The sequence below is a fragment of the Chaetura pelagica genome, unplaced genomic scaffold (genome assembly GCF_000747805.2).
Source record: "Chaetura pelagica isolate M959 unplaced genomic scaffold, ChaPel_1.0 scaffold637, whole genome shotgun sequence".
NCBI classification, from domain to species: domain Eukaryota; kingdom Metazoa; phylum Chordata; class Aves; order Apodiformes; family Apodidae; genus Chaetura; species Chaetura pelagica.
In genome coordinates, this window is record NW_009953950.1 from 894,884 (window position 1) to 905,667 (window position 10,784).

Consider the following 10,784-nt stretch of genomic DNA (forward strand, 5'->3'; position numbering starts at 1 on the left):
ACTCTTTCACAGCCTCTGTGTATTAAAAACAAATTTTTAAAAAAGGCCTAGTCTCTGATAAGCTTTTAAATCACTTGTTCCCAGGAATGAGTTTATTCTTCTCTTCTTTTTTTGTTGTTCTGTGAATAAAAAGGGATGTGTTATGCATATTGGTTGTCCACGGTATGTTGCTGGACAGCTATGACTACTGTGTGCCCCAGAAGAATGTTCTCACAACAAGTTACTGATCTCTGAATTGAGAGTCCCAGTCTGGAAGCATATATAGAAATTGCAACTTTCAGATTCAGTCTTAGGTACCCAGTTAAAAAATGCATTGACTGTTTCTGAGACAGTTTCAAGAAACAAAGTAGTTTCTATATTAAAAATTATGCGGCTTGAACTTTCATGTTGCAGATGTGTTTCCTTTTAAGATCAATCCCAAGTTGAGAGAGGGAATCCCTAGTCAACCCCAAACTAGCATATTTATCAGTTTGAAGCTGTGATGTTGGTTCCACAAATAGGAAGCAAAACATGGTTTAGTATTCAGGATCTGAGAGCTACCTCCTGGTGACTTCTTAAGGTCTGATGAAATGAACCACTTTCCAAAAGCAGCAGAAGGATAGCTGCAACTTAAGAGACCTTTTTCTTCCATATTCTGGGGAAAACTGCTGTAAGTATGCCAAACTGAACTATCACAGACACTCTCTCACAATTTATTCTTGTATGTATGTTAATAGAAGTGCATGACCTGCAGTGCACCAGTGCTCTACTTACCTGTGCTGTCTTCATAGACTACTGTAACTATTTTCCACTTGTAGTATAGTACAAGGTCCAAAACTGCTCTGCTGATGGCTGCATAGTCTGGATAGAGGTTGATGTAAAACGCATCTTTGTTATCCACTGTAGGGTGCTTCCAACGGGTCTGAATGTGGGGGACTTCAAGTGCATTACAAATGGACTGCACTGCACTGACAGAAGAGCTGTGGGAGGGTCCAAACAGAGCAGCTACACCAAGGGCGAGCTGGTCACATGCTGGTGGGGAGAAGTAAAGAGAGGAAGAAGCTGTCAGTCACCCAAAGCAAGTGATTTGTCTGATGTTTACCAAGATAGTTTATTCTTCATCCATCCCTATAATTTCAAAGTGAGAATGGGTAACCATGTTGCTCCCAAACCCACTGGGATTGCCAGTTGTTCCTGAAAATGGCTTTACTGATAAGCATTATATCCTAGAACCTGCTTGCTACAAATAAAAACAAAACAACTCCTCTGCTCATTACCTTCAAATCGTGTTCATTCCTAAATTACCTTTCTCCGAATAGCATTTTCCTGGAGGAACCAGGAGCTTTCTGGCTATGGGCTTGCCAAAGGGACATCACATTAATTAGATTTCATGGCAGCATGTCAGAAAATATGTTCATGGAGTCACAACAGATACTATATGGATTCCCTCCATGACTGGCAAGCTTCTATCAATGTGAGTTGCTTTAATTTCAGGCTACTGAAGTAATAAACAGTAAAGGGCACTATAATTCATGGTGCTCTATAATCTGTATTTACCAAACAGGCAATTAAGCCTAAAGCCCTCAGTAACAACACAGGGAAATAAAGAACCAAAATGCACTGACATTTTAATGTGTCTTGAAATCAGTCAAATGCTCGTATGAAAAAGGTTTCTTTCTCCTTATGCCTCTATCTCAGCCAAGAGAATACCTCCTGTAGGGGTTTTTTTTTTTCATTTTTCTTTCCCTCCCATGTCTTTTCAGGCTAACAGATGGAAGATGAAGTAATATTAATTATTTTTGTCCATTAGTAAAATTTACTGCAATTTTTTTAAATAAGATTCTTATCAACTGGGACAAAGCCCTGCAGGGAGTTGCAATGCTGTACTCTTCTAAGGTCATTCTGTGCAGAAATACAGCAATTTCTGTGATTGGATGGAATAGTAAGTACACAAACATCCACAATGAGCTGAGATTTTTTAAATTAATGTTTAGCTCTCTGATAGCAACAGAATAGAACAGAAAATAATGTTTTCAGTCTACAAAGGAATGCTTTAGAGATAGCGCAAAATACAAAGGATTTCAAGGTTTAATTCAGAAGCCTTCTTAAAGGATGACAGATTTTAATGTACAAATTGCATAAATAATATAAATAATTCATGGTGGGAAGAAACTACTATTCTCTACATGGATTCCTTGCATTTAGATTTACAAAAATTTTTCTAATTAATTCCTTCCTATAGATTCCATGGAGAAGGTACTTTCACAATAGTCACAGGAGACATTCTGTCTCTACAGGGAATCTAAAATCCTGTTTCAGTCTGGATTATATGGATTACAAATTCAGTACACCTGATTTTTTATAGCATATAGTTTCAGCATATACCTGATACTTGAAAAATAATACAATCAAGATAATTTAAAGCTATTTTTGATGCTCTTTGAAAGCATTCTCATTTTTCCCAGTCCTTAGTAAGAAACTAGAATACTACAAGGAGTATTTAGTAATTTAGAAGTTTGGAAGGTCTCACCAGCATTCTTGCACAATTCATGACATGAAGTGTCTTTATTTCCAGCTTTCATTTGCCCTGCAGCAGACAGATCTTTTGCCTTATAGCAAGCATATTGTGTACCATTTAGAGTGATAAATGTTGTCATGAACTGCAAAGCAAATCTGCAAAGTCTTAGCAACTTATGGGTCCTTTTCCAGATTTGTTCACGAGATTGTGTTCATGCCATGTAATTCCAGGAACCAGATTGCTGTACGTAAGTTTTTAGCAAACTTGAAGGTTGCCTCCTAGAGGTGAAGAAATACACTGTACTTAAGGAGAGGTGATAGTTTTTCCCTTTCTGTTTTGGTGTGCAAGTAAATTAGATGCAAGTAAATTGGGCCATAATTTTCCCTCTGAGAGAAATAAAAGAATAGTCAAAAACATTCCAAACTTTCCAGTCCGATTCTTATAGTTTGTACCAGAGGGATTTACTTGTGCCTCTAAGTCACTGAAACATTAGCATTTCAGGAGAGGGAGACTACTGGTCTCTGTTCATTAAAGTGCAACAGAAATATTTTGTTATTAATAATGGACTTCCATGTGTGTGCACTAGTTATGGGTTATGACATCCTACTGTGCTCCCTGTTAGTTCATGATCATATTCTGCAAAGTTCCAGGTGGCAATTTTTGAAAGAAATTTTTTTGAAAGAAAAATGAGTTGGACACCTTCCATCTGTGGCTCTTAGCATGCAGACAGTATGTAGGTGTTCTATCAGAAACTAGATGACAAGTCCAAGTCCAGCATCATTCTTAATCTGAGCATCCATGAAAGATGTTACTGTTCATATAAACATTAAAATCAGAACAACAAAAAAATTAAAAAAAATAGACCAGGTTGGGAAAAGTAGTATGTTTCTGACACAGTAATTGAGATTATTACCTCTTCTTGAGGCTTCAAAGCTATCAAAAAGGTTAATTCTCTGGATGTCATAGGTTAATGTGGTATTAGGCATCAGTGTTCTGTTTCTATTAATGTTGGTGACTGCAAACTTGAAAGCCAATTCTTCAATATTAACAGGTTCATTTTCCACAGTTTCAAATATCCCTCCTGTTGAAACAGAGATAAATGAGAAGCATTATTCACCTTTTCATCACTGTTCATAAAAAGAGAAAAAAAAAATTATAGCAATAATAAACTGAGTGTTCATAAAGGAGAACAGTTAAAAGCACTTCAGCAAAAGCAGATTGGATCATTGGTTTTTATCTACAATGTCACTGTAGGTTAACTCAATATTATGAATGTTGCTTAGACAAACATCTGTGAAAGGTGAAGCATATTTGTTATTCAGGCTTTTCAAATTAAAATTTTAAATGGTTGTGAAAACTTCTATCAAGTTCTCAACTAATGAAAGCAATGATATTCATAGGTCTTGTTCTCCTTGCCCCAGTCTAATCTGTTTAGAGATAAAACTTGAATGTGTTGGAGACGTTTTCTGAAGTGTTTCTGAAGACCTTGGCAGTACAACATCCACACTCAGAAGTGACTTAGGAGACTGAGCAGAAATGGGCTGAAAGTTTCCAATTGAGATCTGTGTCTTAGTAGAGCTTTGTTTTTTTATAAGTCTTAGGCATTGTTGTCAGCCATTTCTCAGTTTGCTTAGGGAGAGGTGAGTATCTTTACACCTCAAAGCTCATTGCTGAATGAACTGAATTTGTTGGCACAGAACACAACTGATCCACACACTGCTCCCACATAAGGTCTCACCTCTGTGCCAGTGTTAAGTGATATCTCCAATGTTGTAGTGTCTACCAGCACCATCATGGCACTGGTTTAAAAGTCTCCTTACAAGGACAGTGCTAGATCTAGCACAATTGCTCTAAACTTACTATCATTCCTCTAGACTCTTCTCTCAACATCTGTTTTGAACTGTTTGAACAAAGAGGTGTCCCAACCCATTCCATTGTCAGAACTTATTTTCTACCTTTTGAGCCATAGTTGTAAATACTTCTTGCTCCTTTTTAAAATAAATGAGGTTAATCTGAACTTTTCTTTAACCTGGAAGAAAGTTTTTTTTCAGAAGATTACCTGTAAATAACCACTCTGAATTTGGGAAGCATTCTGAACGGCTTTGGCACACACTCTGCGCTGGGGAAGGTGGCTGTGTTTCAAGTCAACAAGCTGTCCCACTTATCCTGGGATGTCTACTCCCTCTAGCCTCTAGAGACTTTATTATGCCAACAAGACATTCAGGCTGCCTAGGAGCACTGGGATTTGATGAATACATAACAAACACAGCTAATTTGAAAAAAAATTGCTCCTTTAAAAAGCAATCTCGAGCTTCAGTACTTGATTTTGCAAGTATAATTTCCTCATTTAGCGCAAGTCACTAGAGAATACTTTGGATTTCTTGGTTACATATTATTGCATTTCCTCATGTGAAATTTGAGTCCTCGATATTGCTTTATATTTTCTGAGCACGAGAATGCATTCAGCTAATGTGCTGCAATCTCTTGCAATTTTGATGTCACCATTGCAGGAATAGTGCAGTCATTAGCTGACAATCAGGAAAAAGGAACTCTGTGGAATTAAAACCTGTTTTGAATTTTAACTCAGCAATGAAAACACTGGAGGCTATCAAACCCAAATTGGCAATGTAATGGCTAGCTACTCTTGAATATCCTGCATTATATTATCTCTCAGAACCATATATAACAATACCTGAACATGACTGAAACAATTTTGCCAACTTGAGTAATTTTCTCCACTATATGTATTTCTCATTTACTATATGCATGTATCAGAACCTTAAGGACTTTATGATATTTTTTCCTCTCCATAATAAAAAAGAAAAGTGATTACAAGAGACTATGACACACAGAAATAGCTGGAAAAAAAATGTTTAAGTGCTAGTTTTGAAATAAAATGGAAAACTTTAAGTGGAATGCTGCGAGTCATCAGGATTTTCCAGATTTGAGAACTATAGCATTACCAGAAGGAAAAAAATTGGATGTATGTTCCTTACGGTCTGGTAATTCCTCATCTCAATGATGATAACAAGTTTGTTACTTTTGAGGTTAAATAAAGTTTGCTTTCCCTCTTTCACCTGAGGAAGACAAGTATTTTCAGTTACCTGTAATGCCAGCTTGTGTTTGGGTCAACAAGATAAAACTGGTGTGTTTTGCTTGGATTCCTAGTATAATTAGCAGACTGTTGTTTCATAAGGCAAGATGGATGTCACTGGGAATAATGCATAGCTTGAGATAACTCTCATAAGACAGGGTGACCACCACCTCTCTCCACCTCCAATAAGATGGGTCTCTTACCTTTTGATCTTGGTAAAAAAAATAATCTCCTTCTTGGAAACTATTATTGTACTTTGCTTGGATTGCCTTTTTTTGTTTTTTTCAACTTCTTTCAAAAATCCTTGAGGTAACCTTCATACCTATGCATGCACAAGCACTTTCTCATTTTAGGACTAGAATTTTTTTCAGACCTCTAATCAGTTGCCTATTAAATAAAGATTAATTTTAATGGATGTATTTCCATTAACTGTTTATACTTGATTAACAGAATTTTGCAGATTTTTTTCTTGGTCCCTTTTAAAAAAGAGTATTAGCTTCCTGGGCAGAGAAAAGGAAGTGGAAGGAAAGGAATAGTGATGGGAAGACTGAAAGTTTTTATGGATGCATTCGATAAGCAAACTAATCAAAACTGCAAATGCACTACCATGTACACTTCACACGTATTCAGATGGGTCTCTTGGAAAGTCAACTGTATAATCAATATGTTGGTAGCCCTTCAACACAATTTCCAGTTTTCTTTTGTACACATTCACATAGCAGTAAAGCAGCTAGAGAGAGCTTAGATTACATACTTTAATTTGCTGGTGAAATACTCTTGATAGGTCTGGTGTAAGAACTGGACAGATAGCCCTTCCTGCTTTCTCCCCTGTGCCTCCACTAAGAATGGGGAAGTATTCAGACTGCAAGCCTTTCTTCCAAGTCAGTAAATATTTACTTCACTGAATGTTCTCTTGATTAAACCCTAAAGTAAGTACATAGTAGTGCCCTGCTGCCCATGAACAAAGAACAAGAGAGTTTATTGAAGAAATTGTTGCTCACTGTGAGTGATGTTTGGGATAGTTGAATCAGTCTATAAATTTGCATCACAAACAAGCCAGCAGAAAAAACCCGTGGCTGTTCTATGCTGTTGTGTTTTCATCCACGTATTCTTAATGAAATCTAGCAATTTAGTAAATAGTTTCTCTTCTCTCATGTTCTGTTGATGAGTTACTGTCAAGTTTAGAATTTATTGTCAGGTCCAGGTTAAAAAAGAAATAGCAGAGTAAGTGACAAGTTTGATGAAGAACCAGTTTATCAAATGATTCATTTAAATAAAGCAATTACTGTACAACATTTAAAAAACAAATTAACCACAGGTCTTTACAAGGGAAGGAAAAAAGGTTAACTCAAGATATAAATGATGCTCCAGAAATGAGGCTTTTACAGCTAAGCATAAAAACAAGCACCAGCTTTCAAACTAGGTTGCTGGTAGCAGATACATGGGACAACACTTAAATTTTTGTGTCCTCCCCTTCACCTCCCTCCCCTCCTCCCCAGTTATTCAGTTAGATTGTGAATCTGCTCCAGCTGCTTTGACCAACAAAAGGCTGCTTAGTCCTGGTCAGTGGCAGACCTGCCTTTTCTTCTATACAGATCTTTGATTAATGGGATTTTACAAATCCCTATGAGTGGGATTGCCCACCTGAGTTAGCAGGAAGCTGCCTACCTGAAACCAAGTGAATGCCAGAGTTATTAGAGGTTGTTCTGCTTTGCATGGATGTCAACACCTCCCTGAGGCTGTCTAAGCAAATGCAGCAGAGAAGCAATGCCAGATGTGGGTTACCAGCTCCTACTGATGGCAGGGAGTAGCTCTCCACCAGCCACACGTGGGCACCTTAACAGGTAATCCTACTTCAGGGCATATGTGTGAGGAAACCTTTCACTTTCAGCATTTAATTTATAAAGTGTTATCTGTGAGAATGAAGGAAAAAAGCTGTATCTGCCCCTACTTTGAATGTAGCTGTGGAAAGCATGAGGAAGCGGACGATCTGGCTTATATTGCTCTGTCAGAAATGAGGGCTGAACCAGAGTAACTGCTCTGCAGAGAGAAGCGAGGGATGCAAGTCAAACTGACAGCTACGACAAAGCATCAGCTTCATTCATCCCCTGAAGATAAAAAAATTCTACAACAAGTAAAATGTCAAAAATATAAAAGCACACCTCAGTAGGCACACCTGAAAAAGCATCTCCAGTCCTTCTGAGCAAGCAAATGCTTCCATTTAAAGGTGCCATCACAGACTGAGAGAGTTTTAGAAAAGGTCACAGCTGAATCAATTTCCATCTATCTCAATAGGTCTCAATGTCTTGCTTCAGGATAAGGCAGAGCTCAAAAGCTTGTTATTGGAAAAATTCCCTGTCCATGTTTTAAAACCAGTCATAAACAGCAACAGCTAAAAATTGTTGACCTTTCTGATGGCAGTGATCAACCTGTCTCCCTAGGCTTCTTTGGTCAGGTTACCTCAATGCAAAATATCTCACTAACATATTTCAGTCCCAATACAGCAGATGTAGTTTAAGTTTTTTGTCATGTATATGTAGAATTGCCTGAGAAGCCTTGAAGGAATTTCTGTGATTTCAGTCAGTAGTATCACTTCAGTGCTTTCAAGGTAAAACATTAATTTTTAAAAATATTTTTAAAAGCCATATCCCACTTGCAATGAGATTCTCCTTACCTACTTCACAGAAAACATAAGAACAGCATCTTAATGCTTTGTTGTTGGTTGGGATTTTTTTGTTGTTAGTTGCTGCTTCTTCTTGAAATACTACAGAGAGCCAGGTGAAATGGAGGCTGGTTTACAGATAACAAGGATACTGACAGCTTGCAGAGGTATGAAAATGCCATGCTTTTTGCGGGTGGTCTCTATTTCCTTCTGACACCTAAAGGACACTGACAGAGAAAAAACATGTTCTGCTCTCAAGCCAGCCTGAGACTTAGTGCTCACCAAAGACATGCCAAAAAAAGCAGTTATTTATAAGATGTAGATCTTGCTCTGGGACATTCTTGTGTTCATTATCTTTGCAGATAAATTTCGTATTTCCCAATTAAGTTTGTTAAAACTCGCTCCACCCCACTGGTGGCTGTGTGAGGCAGCCCTGTGGCAGGTCCATGGCCGACACGCCAGACAAGCAGCCAACCTCCTTTTCACACCAGGAGTCACTGTGTATCAGCTACTCAAGTGTTCTCCAGACATTTTTAAAATAATATTCTCTATCACTAACATAATTCTTTCTACTTTTTCACAGTGGAAAATTCTGGCAGTGTAAGGAATTCATTTGCTTGCATCATTCAAATAGAGAGAAGTGTTGCTGAATACTAGATCCAGTATTCAAGGACCATAAGTCAAGCTACCAGATACAATGAGATTTAAAAGATATATTGCTCAGATTTTTATTTGCTGCCTGATTTTCATCCTCCAGCATGCTAACTCTCTCCTATAGCAGCACTCCCAGCAACTTAAAGACAACAGCTCAGCTACTCATCCATGCACATGACTATAGGAGAGCCCATTAGTATTTACACAACGTTTTTTAATACTGTGACAGAAATTAGAGTGAGAAACAGGAGGCATTACAAAACCTGAAAGCGTGTTGTTTGTGTTCTTGTTCAGGTTCTGCACTTCAGAAGAACGCTGTTTGAAAACAAACATGCTGACCATGCAGTAAAACAATTTGAAATATTAAAACAGAGAGACTAAGAAGAATGGTAGAGGAAAAATATAGTCAAGATTAACAACTACAATTTATTCTCATAAAAACCCAAGTATTTTCCCCTTTACTAGAGAAAATGGGGATTTTCAACGGTTTGCAGCTCTTTCTAGTTAAAGGCAAAACTTCAGTTCTACAAAGCTGATGTTAGGTTTCCTTTCCTTGTTCAAAGGGTACCCTAGTTTCATAGTCTTATCCTCCTGGGAAAGTGTTTGTTGCACAGGATGACACACTGAGTAGGTATTCTGGAAGCACAGGTCTCACTGGATGTCGCTGCTCCATCCCTAAAGCTCTGAGCCACAGATGGATTTCAAAGGCAATCCAGTGTCACAACGTGCAAGTAATTTGTGACCAGAATTTCCAGAAACATCTGAACATCTATCTCCTGGAGGGGTATATGCTTTGAGAAACCTCCCCCCCCCCCCTTTTCACAGCACCATCTGAACATCAGGAGGTCCATGAGACCTCATTAAAGCCTACCTGTCAGTCATAGAAAAGAAATGAGAGTTAAAATCCTAATGACTGTGCCTCTATGTGCCACTGGTTTCCTGAAAGACAAGCTGTTGCTGATGCCGAGTTAGTGTAGAAGTCATAAAACTAAATTAGCATGCAGTTTTCCCTTGCTGTCTGTCAATACAGATATGGCCTTACACCACTCTGCTGCCATGATGGCTGTGGACTCACAAGCACCTCTGAAGCTCAGTGGGGCTGGCAGAGTGGTAACGGTCGACCTGCTGGCTTGAAAAGGAACAGGGTAGAGCAAAACAACGCATATGAAGATTTTTTCTCCTCCAGATAATGTCCTCTTACAGAGCTAAAGTGTGTGCCACTTGGTGTGAAAGCACTGGAAACTCTCTCCAAGCATTTCTTTCCATCCTTGCGTCTCACCAGAGGACACTGCAAGTGCACCCATTACAGAGCTAAGTCTGGGCATTCATCTTACTGGAAAAAAATAACCAAATGAGTTATTACTCAGAGGCTTACTTTTAGCAGACAGTTTAAGAGTATTTTTCTTTTTAAAATTAGCTCACTTACTTTAAGATTAGTCTAGAAATTGATTATTAACTCTAATTTATACATGACCTATTAACTACCTTGTTATATGTTGGTGATAAAAAAAAATTATCCAGAAGAATCATTAATGAACACAATTCTATAAAAAACAGTAACTGCATTTTACATTTACATAGCCAGGTTGAAGTGGGTTTACTCCCCTAGATTTTTATGGAATTAGATGCATGGGTTCTGCATTTGGTGGCAATTCAGCAAGATTTGGACTGGAGAGCTGGGCAAAAGGGAACCTAATGAGGTTCAATAAGAGTAAGTGTGCAGTCCTGCACCTGGGAAGGAATAACAACATGCACCAGTACAGATTACTACCTGACCTGCTAGAAAGCAGCCCTGTGGAAAAGGACCTTGGAGTCGTGGTGGACAACAAGTTATCCATAGGGCAGTAATGTGCCCTTGTGGCCAGGAAGGCCAATGG

The 10,784-nt window shown here is 38.2% G+C and overlaps 1 protein-coding gene across 1 annotated transcript in view; it reads right to left on the minus strand.

The window, feature by feature from the left end:
- The window catches only part of GRIK1 (glutamate receptor, ionotropic, kainate 1), a 151,048-nt gene that overhangs the window by 69,157 nt on the left and 71,107 nt on the right, over positions 1-10,784 (minus strand). The window contains exons 2-3 of the mRNA XM_010001824.1: positions 3,411-3,578; positions 754-1,011 (exon numbers count right to left, since the gene is read on the minus strand). Of these exons, the coding sequence (XP_010000126.1) occupies positions 754-1,011; positions 3,411-3,578 (426 nt within the window). The remainder of the gene's footprint in view (positions 1-753; positions 1,012-3,410; positions 3,579-10,784) is intronic.